Source organism: Lithobates pipiens, unplaced genomic scaffold (assembly GCF_037356315.1).
Source record: "Lithobates pipiens isolate NorthernLeopardFrog02 unplaced genomic scaffold, aLitPip1_a1.2 Scaffold_19, whole genome shotgun sequence".
Taxonomy (NCBI): domain Eukaryota; kingdom Metazoa; phylum Chordata; class Amphibia; order Anura; family Ranidae; genus Lithobates; species Lithobates pipiens.
The window spans coordinates 562,281,468-562,308,330 of NW_027507764.1; the positions used below are offsets into that span (position 1 = coordinate 562,281,468).

The following is a 26,863-nucleotide window of genomic DNA, read 5'->3' on the forward strand; positions in this document are numbered from 1 at the left end:
AATTCTAACAGCTGAAGTGGTTAAAAAAACAAAACAAAAAACACAAATGCGGAAAAACGCTAATAAACATAAAAAAAAAAACTATTGAAAAAACGTTGAAAAACTCAGTGCAAAGCTACTGGTGTTTTTATAACATTATTTTAACGTCCAGTGTGCATGAGACCTAAGTAGCGCAGCACTGTTTATTTATGAATTTTTGATTAAAGCCAGTGGACTGAAAACACTTAGCCCTTGTACACACGGTCGGACATTTCGACAACAAAATCCATCGGATTTTGTCCGAAACTGGTGTTGCGTACACACGGTCGGACAACGTTGTCGGAAAATCCGATCATTCGGAACATGATGACGTTACTTAGTTACGACGGGACTATGTTCAGGCTAGTAGCCAATAGCTTTGGTCTAGGAATTTGATCTGAGCATGCGCGGCACTTTGTCCGATCGGAATTCTCTACAAACGATCGGACAAAGTCCCATCGGATCATGTTGTCGGAAAATTTTTATATCCAGCTTTTTATGTCCAACTTTGTTGGGCGGACATTCCGATGGAAAAAGTCAGATGAAGCCCACACACGGTCGGATTATCCGACAACACAGTCCGATCGGAAATTTTCCGTCGGAGTTTCCGACCGTGTGAACAAGGGCTTAGAGTGATAGCAGCGTCTTGTTATTTGTATTATTATTTCAATTGATTCACTGTCACATTAATTGTTTTTTTTTTTATATTTAATTGTGCTGATTACATTATGGTACTAGATGGAGCTGATGATCATAGGAAATAAATACGCATATGATCATCAAATCCATCTAGTGCAGTGATGGTGAACCTTGGCACCCCAGATGTTTTGGAACTGCATTTCCCATGATGCTCCACTACCCTGCAGAGTGCATGAGCATCATGGGAAATGTAGTTCAAAAACATCTGGGGTGCCAAGGTTTCCCATCGCTGATCTAGTGACTATAATCCAACCAGGAGAGAAAACAGCCTAATACAGTGATGGTGAACCTTGGCACCCCAGATGTTTTGGAACTGCATTTCCCATGATGCTCCTGCACTGTGCAGTGTAGTTGAGCATCATGGGAAATGTAGTTCCAAAACATCTGGGGTGCCAAGGTTCACCTTCACTGACCTAGTATCTCTCAGGCCGCGTACACACGGGCGGATTGTCTGCCCAACTTAGTCCGCTGAACCGTGTTTCAGCGGACAATCCGCTCGTGTGTGGGCTTCAGCGGACTTTTTCAGCGGACAGTCTGACGGACTAAGTCTTTCGGAATTTCCGTAATTTTGTCCGTCCAAACTTGGTTTCAGCGGACAGTCCGCTCGTGAGTAGGCAAGTTGGACGGACTAAGTATGGCGCATGCTCAGAAAGGATTTACACGCCGAAGGTTGCATTGCAGTGTATTGGACGTCGTATTTCTAGTCCTGTCGTACGCGCTGTACACGTCATCGCGCAAGCTTTCAGCAGACTGTCTGTTCATCGTGTGTGGTCAAGTGCGTTCATTCAAAAGTTGAATGGACTGTCTGTCAGATTGTCTGACGAACTTAGTTGGGCAGACAATACGCCCGTGTGTACGCGGCCTCAGTGTTACAGGCATTTGAACAGAATAAACGACGCTAGAAGCAAAACAAAAATGTGTATACTAACATGTATGATACAATTATGCTGGCGAGGGGGCCCAAGAACTAGAAACATCCCAGGGTCCATTAGGTCAAAACGCCCAAGCTGCCTTTTTGTGTAGATGAGTTGCTTTTATATATATATATATATATTTTATTATTATATATATATTATACATATAAAGCACGTTAAATATAAAATAGAAATACAAATCAGAATATCATTGTTAAAACTATTAATCAGATACTGGAATACAGTATTTTTCATAGTAGTCATTAGGTAAGTATTTCCAGGCACAAACCACTCGGTGACGCAACTGCTAATTGTTTGTAGGTGATCTTCAGGGCTTTGCTCCCCTGACACTAATTTGCAAAGTAGTGATCTACTGTACATTTAAAGGATTACTGTAATTACTGGCTCAAAGGTAAAAAAAAAAAAAAAGTGTTGCCTTAGGGCTGTTTTTTTTTTTTACATTTTAAATTAAATGCTCTGCGTAAACTTCCAGCGAAATTTAGGCAGGTCATGCTGGGAATTTTAAATGCTAATGGGGCTTGATTTTCTAAAGGCAAATGGGCTGTTTTGTATTGCAAGGAAATTTTTACTTCAGTGTACATGGTGAAAATTCCCTTTGCAAAGAAAAAACAATGTAAGAGAAATATAAACTTTTTTTTTTATTATTATTTCTTGTATATAATTGAATGATGGAAATCAGCAGAGCTTGTCCTCATTCGCTAAGCTAAGGGGAAATTCCTTGTAAAGTGAACAGCTGATTTCCCTTTGGTAAACCAACTCAATAATGTTATAACAGAGTGTTCTAGATGATTTCAGCACAAGGGACAGCTCCTTAGGTTTTGCTTATGTTATATCCCCAGGACAATACCTTATACACGGTTTAGAAAAAAAAAAAAAAAATCAATAAAACGAATTAGCAATTTTCATACTTTTCAATCTGGTTGGTATTTGAGCAATGACTGGTCTTTAACCACTTCATGTTAGGAGCAATTTTTCCATTTTTTGCACACATATTAAAATCTGCTTTTTTTTGCTAAAAAAACCCCACAACAAATAAAATAACCTAAAACCCCCAAAACATAGTTACATAGTAGGTGACGTCGAAAAAAAGACACAAGTCCATCAAGTCCAACCTATGTGTGTGATTATATGTCAGTATTACATTGTATATCCCTGTATGTTGTGGTCGTTCAGGTGCTCATCGAATAATTTTTTTAAACTATCGATACCCCCCCACTGAGACCACTGCCTGTGGAAGGGAATTCCACATCCTTGCCCCCTTTAATAAGGGAGCCCCCTGATTCCGGCCCCCTACCCTATGTGAATGAGTATGGGGTACATTGTACCCCTAACCATTCACCTGGTGAAAAAAGTGTACAGAAAAAAAAACACAACACAGTTTTTAAAATACTTTATTAGACAGCTCCGGTGGTCTTCTCTTCTTCCGTCTTATTAAAGGGGGCTCCCGGATTCTGATAAGCCCCCTGTCCGCAGACCCCGACAACCAACGGCCAGGGTTGTCAGGAAGAGGCCCTTGTTCTCATCAACATGGGGACAAGGTGCTTTGGGGTGGGGGGGGGCGCAGGGCGCCCCCCTTCCCCAAAGCACCCACCCCCCCATGTGGAGGGCACAAGGCCTGGTACGGTTCAGGAGGGGGGGGGGGGCTGTGGATAAGGGTCTGCTATGGACTTTGGGGGGACCCTCACGCCATTTTTTTGGCGTAGGGGTTCCCCTTTAAATCCATACCAGGTGACAGGGCTAGCGAGGTGTCAATCTCGTGATGGAGGCGGCGACATTCACTTCCTTCGCTAGTTCAGTCTACCTGGAGCCACGTTCAAAATGAACAGACTTTACTCCGTGTGTGGCCAAGTCCGTTCATTTCAAAAGTCCGGCGGACTAGCACACAGATGGGCGGATTGTCTGCTGGACTGCCAAGTTCGGCAGACAATTTTGAGTCAAAACTTCTTTCTAAGTCCGCCGTACTTTTGGGAACAAAAAGTCAGCCGGAGCCCACACACGGACGGATTGTCCGCTGGATAATTCGATCGTGTGTACGCGGCATAAGGGGTCCAGTCCTAAAAAGATTTGCAAAGCTTTTCATTCAGCAAAACTGCATGTACATTACTTTTGTGTGAAGTAACTAACATTAGGCTTATTCTTTTTAGAGTTTTTGAGTAATATATAAAGCTGTGGCTGGTGTGTGAATGGGGCAAAATTAAATGGTCTTAACCACTTCAGCCCCAGAAGGATTTTCCCCCTTCCTGACCAGGACATTTTTTGTGATATGGCACTGCGTTGCTTTAACTGACAATTGCATGGTCGTGCGATGCTGTACACAAACAAAATGTATGTCCCTTTTCCCCCACAAATAGAGCTTTCTTTTGGTGGTATTTGATCACCTCTGTGTTTTTTATTTTTTGCGCTATAAACAAAAAAATGCGACAATTTTTAAAATAAAAACACAATATTTTCTACTTTTTACTATTACAAATATCCAAAAAATAAATTTAAAAAACCCAAATTTCTTAATCAGTTTAGGCCGATATGTATTCTTCTACATATTTTTGGTAAAAAAAATCTCAATAAGTGTATATTGATTGGTTTGCACAAAAGTTATAGCGTCTACAAAATAGGGGATAGATTTATGGCATTTGTACTATTATTTTTTTTTACTAGTAATGGCAGCAATCAGTGATTTTTATCAGGACTGCGACACTCCGGCAGACAGATAGGACTCTTTTGACCCTTTTTTGGGACCATTGACATTTATACAGCAATCAGAGCTAAAAATAGCCATTGCTTACTGTATAAATGTCACTGGCAGGGAAGAGGTTAACACTAGGGAGTGATCAAGGGGTTCAATGTGTTTTATAGGTGTGTTCAAACTGTGGAGGGGTGGGACTGAGTAGGGGAGGAGACCGATCAGTGTTCCTATAAACTAGGAACCAGTGGCAGCCCGTCCATAGGGGTGCATGGGCGCACCTCCCCCCCCCCCCCTCTAAGCAGTCACAAAATAAATAATATATATATATATATATATATTGTTTTTTATTTCAGAACTGGTCCTTTACAAAAAAAAGATCTATAAGTGCACTGTGGTCAGACACCAGACAATGCACTTATGGGAAGCGTCACGTCTATGTAATCACAAGATTGCAGATGCAGCGCTTCATTTGCAGGCTTTTGTCCCTCCTTGCGGCGCATTCTGAAGCACCGACTAGCTTCCGCCCAGTGCCCGTAGTATCTATTACTAAGGCTGGGTGGTTTGATTGACATCCAAGTTAGATGTCGCCTCCTGTTTTCTCTCTCCCATTGCACCCAAGAGAGAAAACCGGAAGTATGAGGAGCGGACTCCTCCATCGCCGCTGCCAGTGCCCGTCTGAAGGAGACAACAGGAGGAGAGGACACCACAGCAAGGCAAGTGCCGCTGTGCTGGTCCAGACCTCCCACAGAGAAAGGAGAGGCATTTGATGGGACGCAGGCTGCATTTGATGGGACACAAGCTGCATTTGATGGGACCCAGGCTGCATTTGTGGGACACAGGCTGCAATTGATGGGACAATGAGGCTGCATTTAATGGGACACAAGCTGCATTTGATGGGACACAAGCTGCATTTGATGGGACATAGGCTGCATTTAATTGGACAGTGAGGCTGCATTTGATGGAGCAGCGAGTCTGCATTTGATGGGACACAGGCTGCATTTGATGGGACAAAGGCTGCATTTGATGGGACAGTGAGGCTGCATTTGATGGGACAGTGAGGCTGAATTTGATGGGACACACGCTGCATTTGATGGGACAAAGGCTGCATTTGATGGGACAAAGGCTGCATTTGATAGGACAAAGACTGCATTTGATGGGACACAGTCTGCATTTGATGGGACAGTGAGGCTGCATTTGATGGGGCACAGTGAGGCTGCATTTGATGGGCACAGTGGCTGCATTTGATGGGCACAGTGGCTGCATAAGATGGGTACAGTGGCTGCATAAGATGGGCACAGTGGCTGTATTTGATGGCACAGTGGGAGCATTTGATGGCACAGTGGGAGCATTTGATATGGCACAGTGGCTGCGTTTGATGGGCACAGTGGCTGCGTTTGATGGGCACAGTGGCTGCGTTTGATGGGCACAGTGGCAGTAATTGATGGGCACAGTGACTGCGCTTGATGGGCAGAGTGGCTGCGTTTGATGGGCAGTGTGTCTGCGTTTGATGGGCAGTGTGGCTGCGTTTTATGGGCACAGTGGCTGCGTTTGATGGGCACTGTGGCAGAAATTGATGGGCACAGTGACTGCGTTTGATGGGCAGAGTGGTTGCGTTTGATGGGCAGTGTGGCTGCGTTTGATGGGCACAGTGGCTGTGTTTGATGGGCACAGTGGCTGCGTTTGATGGACACAGTGGCGGCAATTGATGGGCACAGTGGCTGCATTTGATGGGCACAGTGGCTGCGTTTGATGGGCACAGTGGCTGCGATTGATGGGGTTTTTTTCAGAACTTGTTCGCACCCCCCAAAAATTTGGAGCATCAGCCGCTACTTCTAGGAACACACAATCTGTCTCTTCACCCCTGACAGGATGTGGATCTGTGAGTTTAAACTCAGAGATCCACGTTCCTGCTCTGTCACGAGCGATCATGGGTGCCCGGCGACATTGTGCCTGCCGAGCATGTGCATTGACTCCAGGGACACGTGGCAGGCGCCTTAAAGGAACAACGTATACCTACGGCGGTTTGCACAGTCCTGCCAACCTGCAGCAGTATAACTACGGCGGTTGGTCGGCTAGCGGTTAAGATATTTTCTCTTCTGGTTGAATTGTTTTAGGCTATTTTAACCCCTTCCCGCCTAAGGGTAAAACAAATCTTAATACCTAAAACAAATTTTGCAACTTTGACATTAGTTCGTTGTTATATGTATATGTTAGTAAACCCTTACATATCATAACAACTACTTTGTGCATAGGCTGCATTTAATTGGACAGTGAGGCTGCATTTGATGGGACACAGGCTGCATTTGATGGGACAAAGGCTGCATTTGATGGGACAGTGAGGCTACATTTGATGGGACAGTGAGGCTGCATTTGATGGGACAGTGAGGCTGCATTTGATGGGACAGTGAGGCTGAATTTGATGGGACACACGCTGCATTTGATGGGACAAAGGCTGCATTTGATGGGACAAAGGCTGCATTTGATAGGACAAAGACTGCATTTGATGGGACACAGTCTGCATTTGATGGGACAGTGAGGCTGCATTTGATGGGGCACAGTGAGGCTGCATTTGATGGGCACAGTGGCTGCATTTGATGGGCACAGTGGCTGCATAAGATGGGTACAGTGGCTGCATAAGATGGGCACAGTGGCTGTATTTGATGGCACAGTGGCAGCATTTGATGGCACAGTGGGAGCATTTGATATGGCACAGTGGCTGCGTTTGATGGGCACAGTGGCTGCGTTTGATGGGCACAGCGGCTGCGTTTGATGGGCACAGCGGCAGTAATTGATGGGCACAGTGACTGCGCTTGATGGGCAGAGTGGCTGCGTTTGATGGGCAGTGTGTCTGCTTTGATGGGCAGTGTGGCTGCGTTTTATGGGCACAGTGGCTGCGTTTGATGGGCACTGTGGCAGAAATTGATGGGCACAGTGACTGCGTTTGATGGGCAGAGTGGTTGCGTTTGATGGGCAGTGTGGCTGCGTTTGATGGGCACAGTGGCTGCGTTTGATGGACACAGTGGCGGCAATTGATGGGCACAGTGGCTGCATTTGATGGGCACAGTGGCTGCGATTGATGGGGTTTTTTTCAGAACTTGTTCGCACCCCCCAAAAATTTGGAGCATCAGCCGCTACTTCTAGGAACACACAATCTGTCTCTTCACCCCTGACAGGATGTGGATCTGTGAGTTTAAACTCAGAGATCCACGTTCCTGCTCTGTCACGAGCGATCATGGGTGCCCGGCGACATTGTGCCTGCCGAGCATGTGCATTGACTCCAGGGACACGTGGCAGGCGCCTTAAAGGAACAACGTATACCTACGGCGGTTTGCACAGCCCTGCCAACCTGCAGCAGTATAACTACGGCGGTTGGTCGGCTAGCGGTTAAGATATTTTCTCTTATGGTTGAATTGTTTTAGGCTATTTTAACCCCTTCCCGCCTAAGGGTAAAACAAATCTTAATACCTAAAACAAATTTTGCAACTTTGACATTAGTTCGTTGCTATATGTATATGTTAGTAAACCCTTACATATCATAACAACTACTTTGTGCATCCAGGACAAATTGGGCGTTTTTTTTTTCCTATTCTAAAACACACTGACACTGACACTGATAATAATTTAAAAATAAATAAATAAATCATGTCCAAAAAAATACTGACCATGACCTTTGACCCTGACCTTGACCCAAACACTAACCCTGGCACTGACCTAGATCAAACCTAAATCTAGGTATTTTTAAAAAAAAAATTATTTTTAATTATTATTATTATTTTATTTTTTTTCCTACACACACTCTCTCTGCAAGCACAGAGAAATATACAATGTATTTTTCTCATCCATTCACAAAGACAGAAAACACGGAGGTGAGCTTCACAGTGACTGATCACTGTGATAGCCAATCGGAGCCTATCGCAGCGATCAGGTGACCTGGAATCCCAGGGCTCTCGGTGAGACCGTGCGTCGTGTTCCTAGCACAAAGGGAGATACGCAGGGAAAAAAGCCCAGGCCAGTGAGGTTGCATATTTTTTTTTCGTTTAAATCTTGTTGGGCTATTTTTGGTGGAATGTTGGGATATTGTTTTAGGCTATTTTGTTTTCTAAGGGCATGAGCTAAGAGAAGATGGATTTCAGGAAGTAAATGCTACATGAATTATCTTATCATGAATTACCAACAAAAAAAAATCATGGAGACATGGATGGCTGAGTGAGTTTGCTGTGAATATGAAAAATAAATTAAACAGCATGTTTGGTTTGTGGTGCTCAGATGAAGTGTAGTTCCACTTTAATGTCCAAACCAGTTGAGTGGGCTTCCCTATCCCAGTCTCATTAAACTGAAGCATTGGCTAATTCCCCCCCTTCTCTTTTCACCAGTAAACCCTCCCATAATTGATGGTTAAAAAAAAAACCACATTGAAAACTCCACTTCACTCCCAGAATATACCAGTGTTAGCCCTTGTACACACGGTCGGAGATTTTTCGACAACTTAGTCCGACCGTGTGTATGCAACAGTTTCGGACAAGATCCGACGGACAAAATCCGATGGATTTGGTTGTCGAAATCTCCGACCGTGTGTACAGGGGCTTAGTGTTTCTTATTGAAGTACCCTCCAGTATCTTTATAGAAGTGAATTTTTCATGACATCTAAATGGGCTGTAGTGTAAGAAAATCCCCTTCTGACATTGACACTGCCCCATTGAGCAGCCCAGCAGAACCAGGTTCAAAGCTCATTTGGGGCCTCACCAGTTTTCATACACCAGTGGAAGCTACAAATATTGAGCCACACCCTGCCAACACGTGATTTATAACGTCAATGCAGCATTAGGGATTCGCTCAATATTGTTTCGTCCACTGGTAGTCCACTGTTGTGTATTTCCATTACAAATCCTGTGCTTGTTCAGAGCTCCTCTGGGATTCTCAGGACACAGACCTGGAATGACAGATTATGTTGGGATTGGCCCATGCTAATAAAATTTGGCATGGTGGCACAGCCATAAAGTGTAATGTTTCTACAAAGCAATTGCAGTAGTTTATTGGCCAGAATCGAATTAACAGAGCAATGAAAAGAACAAAAGGGACAAGAGAATTGTTACTTTAACCAGTTGCCGACCGCCGCACGACGATGTACGTCGACAGCATGGCACGGGCAGGCATATTGGCGTACATGTACGTCCCTTGCCTCCCGCGGGTCGGGGGCCCGATCGGGCCCCCGCCCGGTGCCTGCGGCGGTCGGTTTTCGTCCGGGAGCGATCCGGGACGAGGGGGCAGCCATTCATTCATGGCCACCCCCACGCGATCGCTCCCGACGAATAGGAATCCCCCGTGACATCACTTCCTCTCCTGTAATGTAAACACAGGAGAGGAAGTGATGTATTCTCTCCTCCGTGTCGGTATTTTTCGTTCCGACACGGAGGAGAGCGGATCGGTGAGTTGCACCAACACTCTACACACACAGTAGAACATGCCAGGCACACTCACACCCCCCCGATCACCCCCCCCAATTACCCCTGCCCCCCAGTCACAGTGACACCAATGTCATTTTTTTTTTTTTTTGCATTGGTGTCATTTGTGACTGTAATAACTGTTAGGGCAGTTAGGGTTAGCCCCCTTTAGTTCTAATGTACCCCCCTAACCCCCCCAATAAAGGTTTAACCCCGTGATCACCCCCCGTCGCCAGTGTCACTAAGGCTGGGTTCACATTGCAGCGGTTTATGAGAACGAATGTGATTCGCACCGCACTGCAGTGCAAATCACATCCGATCTCTGTGCGATTCGAGTTCAGCCATTCGCCGCACCCGCCACACCCGCCGCACCCGCCGCAAATTCGCACGGGACCCTGTTTTTGGCCCGCAGCAGAATCGGATCGCATGGGTGTTCACACCATGCGATCCGAGTTTGCAGATCGCACTGCGATATGCGAACTGATCTGGGGGTGTCAGTAACATTTCACTGACACTCCCAGCAGTCCGCATAGGGCAGTGTGAACTGCCGCCGGGAGGCATGCGATGCGGGAACCCGCCGCGGATTCGCGGCGTTTCCGCATCGCTCCAGTGTGAACCCAGCCTAATAAGCGATCATTTTTCTGATCGCCGTATTAGTGTCACAGGTGACGCTAGTTAGGCAGGTAGGTATTTAGGTTCGCCGCAGCTTTTTATAGTGCCAGGGACCCCCATATACTACCGCATAAAGCCCCCTGATTGCCCCCTAGTTAACCCTTTCACCAGTGATCACCATATAACTGTTACAGGTGACGCTGGTTGGTTAGTTATTTTTTTATAGTTTCAGGGCACCCGCCATTTATTACCTAATAAAGGTTTAACCCCCTGATCACCCGGCGGGTGTCATTTGTGACTAATAACTGTTAGGGCAGTTAGGGTTAGCCCCCTTTAGTTCTAAGGTACCCCCCTAACCCCCCCAATAAAGGTTTAACCCCGTGATCACCCCCCGTCGCCAGTGTCACTAAGGCTGGGTTCACATTGCAGCGGTTTATGAGAACGGATGTGATTCGCACCGCACTGCAGTGCAAATCACATCCGATCTCTGTGCGATTCGAGTTCAGCTATACAGATAGTATGGCTGAATTCGTGTCGCACCCGCCGCAAACTCGCACGGGACCCTTTTTTTGGTCCGCAGCAGAATCGGATCGCATGGGTGTTCACACCATGCGATCCAAGTTTGCAGATCGCACTGCGATATGCGAACTGATCTGGGGGTGTCATTAACATTTCACTGACACTCCCAGCAGTTCGCATAGGGCAGTGTGAACTGCCGCCGGGAGGCATGCGATGCGGGAACCCGCCGCGCATTCGTGGCGTTCCCGCATCGCTCCAGTGTGAACCCAGCCTAATAAGCGATCGTTTTTCTGATCGCTGTATTAGTGTCACAGGTGACGCTAGTTAGGCAGGTAGGTATTTAGGTTCGCCGCAGCTTTTTATAGCGCCAGGGACCCCCATATACTACCGCATAAAGCCCCCTGATTGCCCCCTAGTTAACCCTTTCACCAGTGATCACCATATAACTGTTACAGGTGACGCTGGTTGGTTAGTTATTTTTTTATAGTTTCAGGGCACCCGCCATTTATTACCTAGTCTCACTAGTGTACCCCTAAATTTAGGGGTGTCTACTTTCCAAAATGGGGTCATTTGGGGGGGGTTTGTGCCATCTTGGCATTTTATGGCCTTCAAAACTGTAACGCCCTTAGAAAGCCTGAAGGCGGTGCTTGGTTTTCGGGGCCCCGTACGCGGCTAGGCTCCCAAAAAGTCCCACATATGTGGTATCCCCGTACTCAGGAGAAGCAGCAGAATTTATTTTGGGGTGTCATTTCACATATGCCCATGGCATGCGTGAGCAATATATCATTTAGTGACAACTTTGTGAAAAAAAAAAAAAAAAAAAAAAAGTTTGTAATTTTCCCGCAACTTGTGGCAAAATATAAAATATTCCATGGACTCAACATGCCTCTCAGCAAATAGCTTGGGGTGTCTACTTTCTAAAATGGGGTCATTTGTGGGGGTTTTGTGCCATCTTGGCATTTTATGGCCTTCAAAACTGTAATAGGTAGTGAGAAGTGAACTCAAAAATTTACGCCCTTAGAAAGCCTGAAGGCGGTGCTTGGTTTTCGGGGCCCCGTACGCGGCTAGGCTCCCAAAAAGTCCCACATATGTGGTATCCCCGTACTCAGGAGAAGCAGCAGAATTTATTTTGGGGTGTCATTTCACATATGCCCATAGCATGTGTGAGCAATATATCATTTAGTGACAACTTTGTGTAAAAAAAAAAAAAAAATTTTTTTTTGTCATTATTCAATCGCTTGAGGCAAAAAAATAAAATATTCAATGGGCTCAACATGCCTCTTATCAATTTCCTTAGGGGGTCTACTTTCCAAAATGGGGTCATTTGGGGGGGTTTTGTACTGCCCTGCCAATTTAGCACCTCAAGAAATGAGATAGGCAGTCGTAAACTAAAAGCTGTGTAAATTCCAGAAAACGTACCTTAGTTTGTAGATGTGACAACTTTTGCGCAAACCAATAAATATACAATTATTGACTTTTTTTTTACCAAAGACATGTGGCTGAATACATTTTGGCCTAAATGTATGACTAAAATTGAGTTTATTGGATTTTTCTAATAACAAAAAGTAGAAAATATCATTTTTTTTCAAAATTTGCGGTCTTTTTACGTTTATATCGCAAAAAATAAAAATCGCAGAGGCAATCAAATACCATCAAAAGAAAGCTCTATTTGTGGGAAGAAAAGGACGCAAATTTTGTTTGGGTACAACATTGCATGACCGCGCAATTACCAGTTAAAGCAGCGCAGTGCCAAAGTGTAAAAAGACCTCTGGTCATTTACCAGCAAAATGGTCCGGTCTGAAAGTGGTTAAAGGGGTATGTAAGAGGTGCGGAACCCTTCAGCTATTAAAGTGTATGTATAGCTAAAACCCTTTTAGTTCTGGATAGTGTAGGGAAGAAAAAAAAAAATGGTTTTAATTCTGTGCCCTGTTGGAGAGATTTTTCTTCACTTTCTGCCCTAAAGATGAAACGGGAAGTGAGAGGAAACCTCTACAAACTGAGGAATTTCCCCCTCTTAGCCCTTGTACACACGGTCGGAGAATCTGTCGGAATGAGTCTTATCGGACCGTGTCGTCAGATAATCCAACTGTGTGTGGTATGCATTGGACTGATTCCGTCCGAATCTCCGTCCGACCCAATTTTCCAACATGTTGGAAATATTTCCCGACCAACTGGGCCGAACGGACCTAATCCGATCATGTGTAGAGAATTTTCATCGGACCAAGTGCCACGCATGCTCAGATCAAATTCCAACATCAAAGCTATTGGCTACTAGCCTGAATGTAGTCCCATTGTAACGAAATTACATCATCACGTTCTGAAAGATCGGATTTTTCGGCAACTTGGCCCGACCGTGTGTATGCAACAGTTTCGGACACAATCCGTCGGACTAAATCCGACGGGCAAAATCCGACGGATTTGGTTGGCAAAATCTCCGACCGTGTGTACGTGGGCTTAGAAATGTTGCACAAACATGTCTACCATTGAAAGAGTTGCCTTCACTTTCTCTGGTGACAATTGTAATGCCACGTACACGCGATCGAATGCTCGTCTGAGAAAACTCTGATGGTTTCCCCGTCAAAATTCCGACGGAATTTCACTCAAACTGTCTTGCCTACACATGGTCACACCAAATTCTGATGGTCAATAACACCGCGACATACAACACTTTCAACGGCACTATAAAAGGGAAGTTTAATGCTTCTGAGCATGCGTCGGAATTTTGCATGTCGGAATTGCATACACACGATCGAAAAAATCCGATAGAGAGGTTTTCCGGTGGAAAAATTAAGGACAGCCTCTCAATCTAAAGACCATCGGAAATGCCGTCAGAAAAAGACAGATGGGCATACACACGGTCGGAAAATCCGATGAAAAGCTCCCATCGGACTGTTTCCATCAGAAATTCCGGCCGTGTGTATGCGGCATAAAAGTTTGATTTTTCCCATCACCTTTTGTTCTGGTGATAATGATCAGCAAGACAAATATAGAGAGGGTGAAGCTCCCCAGTGTGCACAGACAGCAATAAAAACTTGACATGGGTGCTAATCCCTTTTTTTTACAAAATTTAACAATAAACGTTTGGGCTACATGAATACTTTAACCGATGAGGACATTTAAATAGGGGACTTCTATTTAACAATACCTAAAATAAGTAGATATTTGCCACATATGCCACATAGATGTTTTTAGCTTTCTACCCTGTAGGTCCCAATTGAGCAGCAGCGAGTATAACTTTCAATATTAAAATTAATTAAAATACAATTTTTAAGGCCCAACTCCAGGCAAAAAAAAAAAGTTTTCCCATGCAGTGGGGTTGTGTCAACTGCTTATTTCTGTCTAGGAGATTGGAGAACGCATATACTTACCCTAGTGCTCCACCAGCAAATGGAGTTCCCCACGATCCAACAGTGGACTGTTTCTGACATCCTCACATCCAGAGCAGGTCTATGGGCATGATGATGTCAGGAACACACCACTACACATGACTGTGGGGAAAGGGAGGGTTTCGGAGCCACAGGGAGCAGTCTTGTGTGGGAGAATTGGAGGATTAGTAAAGTATCTCCGTTCTCCAACCCCCTAGACAAAAGCGAGCAGTTGACCCATGCAGTGAGGGCACAGCCCCACTGCATGGGACAACTTTATTTTTTAGCCGGAATTCAGCTTTAAGCCCCACCACTAACTAAGCTCTCCCTCAGATGGACCATATTTGAAAAAAAACAGGATCCACTCCTTCCTGATTGTAATAAACTTTGACAGCCCTCCACAGCTGGATGATAGGATGTTAACTGAAGGACATCATAAGGGGTCCAACTGGAGGACATCAAAAGTCACCACAGCTCACACATAGGGGATGAAGGGGAATGCTCATGTGCCCAAAGTCTTTCTCAGAAGAGTAGGCAAGGTAGGGCATTGTCCTCCTTTGTTTAGTTATGAAGGTTTTGTATATATTTTGCTAAACCATGCTCTGTTCATTTTTAAGCTTCACCCTTCACACACCCTCTCAATATGTATATTACCCTGGCAGCATTGGAAGGAAAGTTAGGTGTCACATATTACTTGCAATAATATTCTGGGATGCTAAAGGTCAGTACAAAAACTAACTGAAAATATAAATGATAATATATAATTTTCTGTCTCTTCTTTTTGCTTTGCAGCTCTCTTATACACGAGCTACAACTATGCTTGTTACACCTCTCTAGTAACCTAATCTTCTTAGTGGTTCAGTGCAAACAGGACGGGCGTGGAGCTTAAAATAGACCTTGATTTACCCGTGATTGAAACACCAGAAGTGAATCACCAGCTGACTTGCTTGTCTTTAGCACCTGTATCTTCACCGCAATGGTTCCAGCCTTTCCCTATCAGCCTCCAAGATTTACTTCAGCAGTTTACAGTAGGTTAAATAAATGAAAAATCCAACAGAAACCCCTCCCATAATGGCTGGCTACAATGGCTTATACAGTCTTGGGAATTCAGCTGAAAGAATCTATATCACCAAGTGACCGAAGAAGCCAACGGCTAGGTAAATATTAATAGGATGGATATGCAAGCTTTATCCAACTGTCTGAAGATGTCTTATGGTCCAGCTTCAGGCATAACAATATCTCCTTTGTACACCTTTATATATGGGCTGGAACAGGGAAAAAGGATAAAGATATAAACACCTGCAAAGCTTTCTTATCGTGGGTAAGAACACTAGACAAAGATTTCTAACCTCTTTTGCCGCGTACACACGAGCGGACTTTTCAACATCCAAAGTCCGAAGGACTGAGTCCGTCAGACTATCCGATCGTGTGTGGGCTGCAACGGACTTTTGACTCGCCAAAGTCCGAAGGACTTTAGAATATGGAACATGCTTCAAATTTTCCCGAAGGAACTCCGCCGGACCCGGTCCCCTTCAAAAACTCCGCTCGTGTGTATGCTACTCCGACGGACTAAAACCGACGCTAGGGCAGCTATTGGCTACTGGCTATGAACTTCCTTATTCGAGTCGGGTCGTACGTCATCACGTTCGAATCCGTCGGAGTTTAGTGTGATTGTGTGTGGCCAAGTCCGTTCGGCCGAAAAGTCTGTCAGAACTCCGTCGGAATTCCAGCAGAACTCCGACGGAACTCCTTTGGAAGTCTGTCGGACATAAGTCCGCTCGTGTGTACGGGGCTTTTGATTGTCTTTTTACCTCAAGACACAAACTTCAGACACAAACAGACAGGATACTGTTACCCAACTAAGCCAAAACAGCCAGATTGTGTAATGGTTATCCAATATTATTGGCCTATCGAGTATCCATTCATGAAGAACCTTTGTAGTCTAACCTTAGTTCAGTGTTTGAGCAACAAGATTAGATGATTAGATAATGGTCAACTAATACCTCATGTCATCTTTACCAGTCTACCCCCATCATCAACAACCCATTCAGCTATTGGGAGCACTTGGGCTTGCCCTTCCTTGTTCTATATGGATTCTCTTGCGTTTCCTTGTGTCCTCCAAAAACATTATGGGGGGGGGGGGGGGGGTTCCTACTGCAAAAAAATGTCTCTAGAATGTTGTATCCATGTTAGATTGCATTTCTCTTCAGGGTAGGAACTAATGTGATGAGGGCAATATATTTTGTAATTCACTGCATAATGCTCTCACTAACTAAATACAGGAAATAAAAGAAGAAGCAATTATTGAGGGAGACAATAAAACTGTCAAAGTTATCTCACATGGTCTTCCAACACAGACTGGTGTAACCACAACTACATGAATGGTCTTACAACACTTACTGTAGGTCCTAGTAGTAAAGCAAGCTTGGCCAACACACATAATAAGCACCTGTTCCATCTAAGCCCTTGCCTTTCCAACTAAGCCCTACCTCCTGTCAATACTGCTTGACACTCGTAGCCACCCATGGGGAAAGTGTATCTTTAGTCAACTGTTACACATTTTTATTTGGTAATCTCTTTGAATCCACACCGAAGAGTACTGAATACGTGGGAAAAGTTTGGTGCTTAAGTGATACCTATTGTTGGGTAACGTTAGTTATTAAATGTGAAAGCTTTTGAAACAACATGATAGGTTTCTTATACAATTGTATATTGCATCTTTAATTCGTATACATAAAGCCCAAACTATTTTTTTTTTATTTGGGCACCAGGACAAATAGAGAGGTTGATTATCTTAATGAGGGCATAGAAAGCAATGAGAACTTGATAGGGGTGCTTCAAAACAAAAACAAAAACAAAAACCAAAAAGTTTTGTTTTAACATACAAGTTAAGTTAGCTAATAAAGAGTTTTGCATAAAACTCCAATCTTTCCATGTTAATCAATGGCTAACACAATGCATTACAGTACCACTAAATCCTTGGGAAAGGGTGTACATACCCAAAAACCTTCATAGCTAAACCTTCAGAACTTCCTTCTCTACCCTCATTTACAGCACGATGATAACACACATGCACCTCCACCAACACAAGGACATTTGAAACAATGATGAACATGGAAGTGAGTCAGCAGAGCCCCGGCTACCTTGTGCTCCAGGCTGGAATCTTTAAACATCAGTGAGAAAGGCTTGATATGCTCTCTTCTCAACTTATCTCCACTCCGCAAGTCGATGGTGTGCTCTATTCGCTTGTTAATCTCCTCAGGCCCAGATTGGACATGCAAAGCTTGTGCAAGATGGTTTGGAAGCAGATTTATTGAATTTCTTGTTAGAGCAGCCAGAGTCTAGGGGAAAGCACATGCAAAAAAATAAAACCTGCTAGTCCCCTGGGTTTAAAATGCAATATATATATATATATGAATAAATGTATATTTTTTTTTTTTTCAGAACAGGTTGCACTGCAAGTCAAAACAGCATTCCATGCAAATGTTAGAAAAGAAACCGAACCCAGAAAGCATGAAAGGGCTTTTTAAAGAGGACCTGTCACCATTGTAAGAGCTTACATCAAGCTTAAGTAACTTGTGACATTTCTAATTTTAAGAGCTCTATCCTTCCATTGGAACAATTGGCTTGACCTGTGACCAAGAGAGGGGCTACAGTGTCCATTTTACAACATGCTTCCTGTATACTTCTTATCTACATAATTTATTTTTTAGAGACAAGTAAATTAAATGCCCAGTTTGGCTCCTATTTCACTAATGTCCACCATGACAGATGGATTCCAATATAAACATCAGCCAGAAGTAAGAGCCAGAAGCACAATGTTCAAGCAACTGTTGGAAAGGTGTTTTTTTTCCCCATTCCCACTACTTCTTCTCGACATTTTTCTCTTCTTCTGTGAGTAAAGTTTGGAAAAATTATATCAGGCAAAAGACAATGGCAGAACCTGAAGAGATGGCTTTGTAAGGACGGATGAGGGTGGTTAGAAGAAACCAAGTAAACTATGCATTTACTTAGCCCTCTTATCTTGGAGGGATGTCCTAAATGCACACTAAGAACATGACTTTCAACTTAGAGTGAGGCCAACTGTTCCTATGGAAGGACATAGCTTGGAAAATAGCTATTTTTTTCAGAAATGAATAGATGTCAGAAGTATTCTTTCCTTTCATCAAACATTAAAACATTTTTGAAAAGCGTCAGGTCCTTTTTAAAGTGAAAGAGCTAACATTCATGAAAATGCAACCTATCTATGCACTAGGAAAATTGAGAAAATGGTTAGGGTGGATGTTGGTTATGAACCCACAGTATGTACAAAGCTTTGCTATACAAACCTATAAACTAACGCTAGCTCAGCAAAGAGAGCAACACAAGCCTCTGGATCCAAATTAGAGCTGTGGTCTCCTTCTGTGTCCCACAAAGCAACACAGTAGCCCATTTGCCATTTGAGAGGAACCTTATTGCACTGTGGGATGCTGGGGATTGGGCCAGTTGTCCGAGTTTCAGCAAAGTTGAGGATTTTAGGAAGCATGTGTCCAGGTCTGAGGACCAACAGAAAGGTGTCCTATTGCACTATGGGATGCTGGGGATTGGGCCAGATGACTGAGTTAGAGAAAAATTGAGGAGTCCATGAAACATTTGTACAGGTTTGGGGAGCCCTCAAGGCACACAAGGATTGAAAAGCACAAGCAGAAAGTTTGTGGCGCCTGCTTTGCTGGTCTACTATTATTTTTTGGGGGGTTCACTTTAAAATTGCTGACTCCCGCTAGATATAAGCTATGAACACAGTCTTAGGGAACCTTGAGTCATGATTTACCCTTCATGGTACCCATCTCTAACCCACCCCTCCCAGTGAGACCATTACAAGTGTGTATAATGAAGTTTACAGTCAGGACTTGTTCATCTGATGAACCGCGCACATAAGTGGCCTAAATAGGGCACGTAGAAAACCATACTTTTCTATGTGCCATGCTCACACCATACATGTATGGTGGCATGCATAAAAATGCAGCTAAACAGGCATGCTAGTTTATTTATTAAAACTGGAAAGGGCAAAATCTGGTGCAGCCCTGCATAGAACCCAATCAGCTTCCAATTTTTTTTTTGCCAAAGCTTTATTGAACAAGCTGAAGTTAGAAGCTGTTTGGCTACCATGCAGAGCTGCACTAGATTTTGCCCTTTGCAGTTTTAGTAAATCAACCCCTATATGTTATCTGCCCAGAGTTCAACCTCATGGTGTGAACAAGCCCTCAATGATTTAAGCAAATATGAGAAAAATTAAGGCCTAATGTTTCTCTACTCTTTCTACAAATGCTACTTGTTCACCTGCCACGCTGATCCTGTTGCTATAATACTATGAGAAATTAACTTAGAACAAGTATGTGGATATGGATTCTGACTATATTGACATCACCCAACTATATACCTAGCCACCTAGCGAGGTCAACAACAGAAGCCCCCATAGATCTTTAATGACAGTAATAACTTTAAAGGTACGCTATGAAAAGTGCAGTAACCAAAGCTTTTCACCCTTGTTCAGTTCCACAATTGGCATAATAGGGCAACATTTTAGTGCTAACTGCAGCTGAGGTTTTATAAGAAGAAGAAATGTCGTGTAAACCATGGAAATTAATCAGATATAATTTTTTAAAAGAAAAATAATTGGTATTATGCTGAGATGGTTAATTTATTCAGGTCATGGCATAGCTAGTAGTAGGTAGTCACATGCAGCTGGATTTGTTCTCTAATACTAAAGAGGTTTCAGAGCTTACCACACCATTTCTAAATTTCTATTGGGTGTCAGGAAGATACCCAACAATGACACCAACAATGGGGTTTTGTAAGATAGGATGGCACCACAGTCTTCACAACCCCTTCCCGTCCTGCTCTTGGAAATCAACATTTAGACATTCCATTGTGATTGGATTAAGGTGAATATAAATGCTAGTGTACCTTCCCTTCCATAAATACATTATAACTAAGGAAATGGTTTGGTCCGCTATGAAACACCTTCAAGATTACAGAACAAGTCCATTTGAATGTGACTAACTACTACTAAATAATTGGTGCGATGGGTAACACAAAGGGTGCCTTTGTTAATGAAATGAGCCCCATTACAACTTATTATGGCAAAAATACGTATGTGGTGGAGCACCTCTGTGCTTCTTATGTATATATATGACATTTAAAGACACAGAAAGCAGTAATAAATAAAAAATACCTATAGCTTATTTTCTGATATAATTACACTTTATTTTTAATGCTAAACATTCTAAACTGGTCACTTGGTATTTCATAAGTTGGTTTTCTATAACCCAGAAGATATCTCGTTTTTGTACCAGGCAAGTAGGTGGCCCGTAAAGACCAAACCTTAAATTAAAGGGCAGCCTAAAGCAGGACTCCAGTCAAAAATACTAATAATATTAAAAATATTATTAACCCCATGCACCCCCCCCCCCCCCAAAAAAAAAGAAGCTTTTAGTGCAGTACTAAACTCCAATCTGGAGCTGTGCTTCTTTTTCTTCGACAAAATGCCCCCGATCTTTTGGGTTGAATGAGGGCAAAAATCATTTAACCCTCTTCCTCTGAACTCCAGCTGTCATGGACCTGCCCCTAACTTGTGACTTGACAGTAAAAGAGAAGCACCACAGTGTCACTCCCCTTTGTTTTCCCCTCCTATCAACATAGCACATGAGCTGTCCTTGTGCTGCTTTTTTTCTCTCCCTGTCTGAGCTCTTCTCTACAGGGGACTACAAGAGGCTTATTTCAAGTAAAAGTCAGGTACTTACACTGCTTGAATTTAAAATGTATTAACGATTGCATAGCTATATCAATATGTGTCTTTTATGTCTGCCTGGAGTTCAAGCCAGGCAGTTACTGATAAGAAGTGTCAAGATTTCTAAATCCATATGATGGTGTAATCCTTGTGCAATTGACTCTCCATAATATACGGTACAATAAACAGATAACTTAGATGCTCACCTGAAAGATAGGCATTCTGAATAGAGGGGGAGACAAATAATTGCATACAAAACTTGCTACTGGGGTCTCCTAGAGTTATAAAAAGCTGAGGCTGTTCTATTCTATCCACTAGTGCCCACCCAAAATGTATTAATTTTAAGACCCATCAAGATTCCCAAGACCTATCAAAATCAAGATCTACAAGACCCATCAAGATCAAGATCTACAAGACCAATCAAGATCACGATTTATAAGAACCATCAAGATCAAGATCTATAAGATCCATCTAGATCAAGATGTACAAGACCCATCTAGATTAAGATCTACAAGACCCATCAAGAATTTCAAGACCCATCAAGATTTACAAGACCCATCAAGATTTACAAGACCCATCAAGATTTACAAGACCCATCAAGATCAAGATCCAGAAGACCCATCAAGATCAAGACCCCTCTAGATCAAGATCTACAAGACCCATCAAGATCAAGATCCAGAAGACCTATTAAGATCTACAAGATCCATGAAGATCAAGATCTACAAGACCCATCGAGGTCAAGATCTACAAGACCCATCAAGATCAAGGTCTGCAGGACCCATCAAGTTCAAGATCTAAAAGATCCACCAGATTGGCCAGTTTGGTTCAATCCACGTTACTGCCTTTACCTAGAAATGTCTTTACCATTTCAAATGTGTGTAATTTTGTATTAACATCAGCTGTACTTCCCAACAAATTTAACCGGCCAGTTGGTTTGATTTTTGCAAGCGATTTTACTGATGTAAAAACTGCAGTAAACATAGTGCTGAACATATAGCCATTGACAGAAATAAGCAAATTCCAGAAGGGTTTATTATTTTTCCTGGAGAATTCCCAAAATGCTAAAAAATAGTTGCAGATCCTTTTTTTTCCGACCACAAACCCATGGTCTATGTGTGGCATCATGAAGGGCACAGAATGGTGGATAGGTGTATTAGACCATGTATAATCAGTCTACAGGGCAAGAAGTGAAGGGGAATCTGCCTAATGGGGCACAGATGACAGACGTTAAACTTTTGTTACTCTATCCGGAAAAAAACTCAGGGGTCTTTAGATATAGGTTGTGGTCTGCAACCTGTTCTCTCACTTTCTTCCTATGTACCTTTAGAAGGCCAGAATGTAACAAGGGTCGAAAATTCTATCCAAGTCAAGTGTGGGCTCTTCCTTTTGATAGTTGAATTTCATCCATATGATCTACAGCAGGGCTATCCAAACTATGGCCCATTTGCCACATCAGGCCCGCTTCCTATAATGGGAACCCTGATATAAAAGGGGACTCTAATGGGGACTTTTATGTAGGGGGGACCCCGATTGAGACCCTGTTGTAGGGGAGACTATGAAGGGGATCCTAAAACAATTGGAAATGCTAGCACACAGGATGATTATATGGAGGACATGCACTGAATGGGAAATGGGTTAAAAAAGTCCATGGCAAGGGATAAAGGAAATAAATAGTCCATGGAAAAAAGGATAAAAAGTCTTAATGATGATAATGATGATGAAGAATCTTGAGTGGAAGACAAGCACAGAGGTCAAGTCTTTTCTCTGGAGTGAAGCCTACTTTGACATACAATATGAAAGGAAAAACAGAAAAACGCCTCTAAGTTCAATATGTATTGTACAATGGCAAGTCAAATAGAACACCCATATCAAGGTAAGGGATGGTAGGCTCCTCTGGGGAAAGGAATCCACGGGAAACAGTCCACAACGCTTCTGGTCCGGGGATATACAAATGCTGCGTCAGTCACGGTGAAGCAGGAAGAAGCCGGCACAGTTCTGTGTTTGTTCAGGTTAGGCTGGATGGAACCACCTTAAAGCACAGAGACCGCAGGTGTGTGATGTCACTGGGGTGAAGAGAGAACCACAACGCGTTTCAGAGCATGCGTGAAGCTCGTATGGAGCATGCGCACTCCTTTCTCAAGTGATTATCAACACAGAACTGTGACGGCTTCTTCCTGCTTCACTGGGACTGTCATGGAATGTGTATATTCGTGAACCAGAGGCGTTGTGGACTGTTTCCCGCAGGTTCCTGTCCCCAGATGAGCCTACCATACCTCGATGTGAGTGTTCATATGTTACTTGCCATTGTACAATAAATATTGCACTTTTCTGTTTTTTCTTTCATATGAAGGGGATCCTGATGGGGATTCTGATATAAGCGAGGAGTCTAATGGGAACTCTAATGTAAGGGGACCCTGATATAAGTGAAGACTCTGATGGGGACTCTAACATAAGGTGGGACTTTGATGGGGACCCTCATGTAAGGGAGACTCTGTTGGAGACCCTAAATAAGGGAAGACTCTGATGGGGACCCAGATATTAGTACAGGTACTTATATAGCATTGTCAGTTTACACAACTCTTCACCTATATATTGTACATTCACATCAGTCCCTGTGCTCAAGGAGCTTACAATCTAAGGTCCCTAACTCAATTCACACAATAGGGACAATTTAGACAGGAGTCTATTAACCTATCAGCATGTCTTTGGAGTGCAGCAGGAATCCCACACAGGCACAGGAAGAACACGCAAACTCCAAGCAGGTAGTGTCGTGGTTGAGATTCGAACCAACGACCCTAGTGCTGCTAGGTGGAAGTGCTAACCACTTAGCCACTGTGCTAAAGGGAGGCCCCTGATGAAAGAGGGGATTTTTTTCAGCCTGCAAATATTTTTAGAATATACAATACGGCCCTCATACTGAAAAAGTTTGAAGACCCCCGATTTACAGAATGGCCTTTACTGACCACTAAAAGTCTTGCTATTTGACTATTAAAAGATTCTGGTCAACACTTAGTACAGAAAGGTGACAAGGGGGTATTCTCTACACCTACAGATAACTATAGGTCCTGTCCAGATAGCAAGGATAATTTGCCACAAATTTATGATAGATTTGAATTGTAAATCAGGTAACTTGCTGCACATTTTCACTGGCAAGTAGTACACTTGCAGAGAACTTGGACCACAAGTTCTAGTTGACACTTTTCCAATTTGTAGCAAATTTGCATGGCCAGTCTCTAGTAAGAGCAAAGTTGCAGTGGTGAGTCTACAGCAAGAACTCTGCAAGTCTACAGCATGAAAATTCAGTCACGGTGCCCCCTGTGGTGGGATGACTATTGCACAACATAACTGAACCAGAACTTGCAGAATGCTTGCAAAGAAAGTTGATCCGGAGTCATGCAATGCGGACTTGCTGCAATTGTGCCACAACCTCGTGAAGCCTGGCAAGTCTAGCAATAGCTCAGCAAGTCATTTTCAAACTTGCAGCACAATTGCTTGCTATCTGGGTGTATACAGCTTGGACCAAGGAGCCAGGGTCCTCCCCCAAGGAGTGATTTGAAAACGACGACTTCAATTTTCAGTTCTAAATAAAGTGTTCCTTTAAAAAACTCAATGTTAAGTCAATTAATGTTTCCACCGAGGACAAGACTCTTTTTTTTTTTAACCTCCTCTTATTATACCTTATGAAGCCAATAAAAGTATCTAACTGAGGCAGGAAATTGCATTACCGTAAAAAAAGCCAATAAAAGCACGAGGAATCAATTAACCTCTGGAAAGAGCTTCTTTCACATGGAAAACTTAGAAAAAGAAAAAAAAAAGACATTGTCCACAGAAATTGAACCGTCTCCTCCCCTACAGCAACTGGAAGCCTCACTGACACATCTCTGTGTCATCTTCACAGTTCGAAGCCATTGACACTGCATTAAACAGACCGAGGAACAGTGAATACTATTAGTATCTGTCACAGAATGGACTTACGTGTTTAGCAATGACTCTTCTATAAGTGATACGGAGGGGGAGGGGGGGGGCATTCACACTGATCTGTTGCGTCACTGCACCTTGCATTAAGGCAGCCCAGTATTTGGAAATGTGTTGTCTACGAACCACAAAGGATGAAAAATAATGCACATGACCCTTTTTTTTAGAGAAACAGCACGTCACATGTCTTGGCAGCCCATTCATTTCAACATTGACTGCTTTATAAATATTCCCCTAAATGTATTGTTTTATTTTTTTTGGGGCGTATTAAACCCAAAACTAAACATTTATTATATTTCAACTTACTAATTCTTACATGTGATGGCTGCATTGGTTTTCTTTTTTAGGCTTTCTTTGGTTAATTCTCACTTGGTGATCCTGCCAGTAATGCTGCGTACACGCGACCGGACTTTCCGGCAGACTAGGTCCGACGGTCTTCCCAACGGACTTTCGGCAGAGTTCCGACGGACTTTCCGAACGAACGGGCTTTGAACATGATGACGTAAGACGGGACTAAACAAGGAAGTTCAATAGCCAGTCGCCAATAGCTTCCTTTGCGTCGTATTTGGTCTGTTGGACCAGCACACAGACGAACGGTTTTCCCGATTTTAGTCCATCGGAATTGAGTCTAGATTTGAAAAACTTTCTATTTCTAGGTCCGTCAGATTTATTTTTCGAAAAACGATCGGACTAGCCCACACACGATCGGATTGTCCGACGGACTAATCCCTTCAGGCCTAGTCTGCCGGAAATAATAATATATAGAATAATAATATAATAATATTAGAATAGAATCAAACAAAGTTGACATATCAAATGTAATAATAATAAAGTATTTATTTTATATATATATATATATATCATAACAAAGCATATAATATAATCATATAAAATCATAATATTCATAATCACAAGGATAATAATAATAATAAAAATATAATAGAATCAAACAAAGTTGACACATGAAATGTAATAATAATAAAGTATAAAGTATATATATATATATATATATATATATATATATATATAAAATAATTTATTATTATTACATTTCATGTGTCAACTTTGTTTGATTCTATTATATTTTTATTATTATTATTATCCTTGTGATTATGAATATTATGATTTTATATGATAATATTATATGCTTTGTTATGATATATATATATATATATATATATAGATATATATATATATATATATATATATATATATATATATATATATATATATCATAACAAAGCATATAATATAATCATACAAAATCATAATATTCATAATCACAAGGATAATGATAATACTACTACTACTAATAATAATAATAATATAATAGAATCAAACCCAGTTGACTCATCAAATGTAATAATAATAATGTATTTATTATATATAACAACAAAGCATGATTTGTACAAAAAAAAAAGTTAATAATATAAAACAGCATATAATATAAACATGATTGACAAGATAAATTCATTGCTTTACTCATACATCCAATTTATGGCCAAAAGCATAATAATATTATAATTAAAATAAAAAAAATGCAAATTCCATTTTTTTATTTGAACTTTAATTGTAATATTATTACGCCTTTGTCCATATATTGGATGTATGTATAAAGCAATGAATTTATCTTGTCAATCATGTTTATATTAAATGCTGTTTTATATTATTAACTTTGAATTCTTTGTACCAATCATGCTTTGTTATTATATGTATTAAATACTTTATTATTGTTACATTTGTTTGATTTTATTATATTATTATTATCCCTATGATTATGATTTTGTATGATTATATTATATGCTTTGTTGTTATATATATATATAATAAATACTTATTATTATTAC

General features: G+C 42.2%; 1 protein-coding gene across 2 annotated transcripts in view; it reads right to left on the minus strand.

Annotated features, from left to right (window-relative positions):
• The window catches only part of ADCY8 (adenylate cyclase 8), a 437,831-nt gene that overhangs the window by 119,856 nt on the left and 291,112 nt on the right, over positions 1 to 26,863 (minus strand). Inside the window, exon 8 of one of the 2 annotated variants that reach the window (XM_077493353.1) lies at positions 17,416 to 17,613. The exons of the other annotated variant lie outside the window; for it this stretch is intronic. Within the exon in view, the coding sequence (XP_077349479.1) occupies positions 17,416 to 17,613 (198 nt within the window). The remainder of the gene's footprint in view (positions 1 to 17,415; positions 17,614 to 26,863) is intronic. 2 annotated transcript variants of the gene reach the window in all.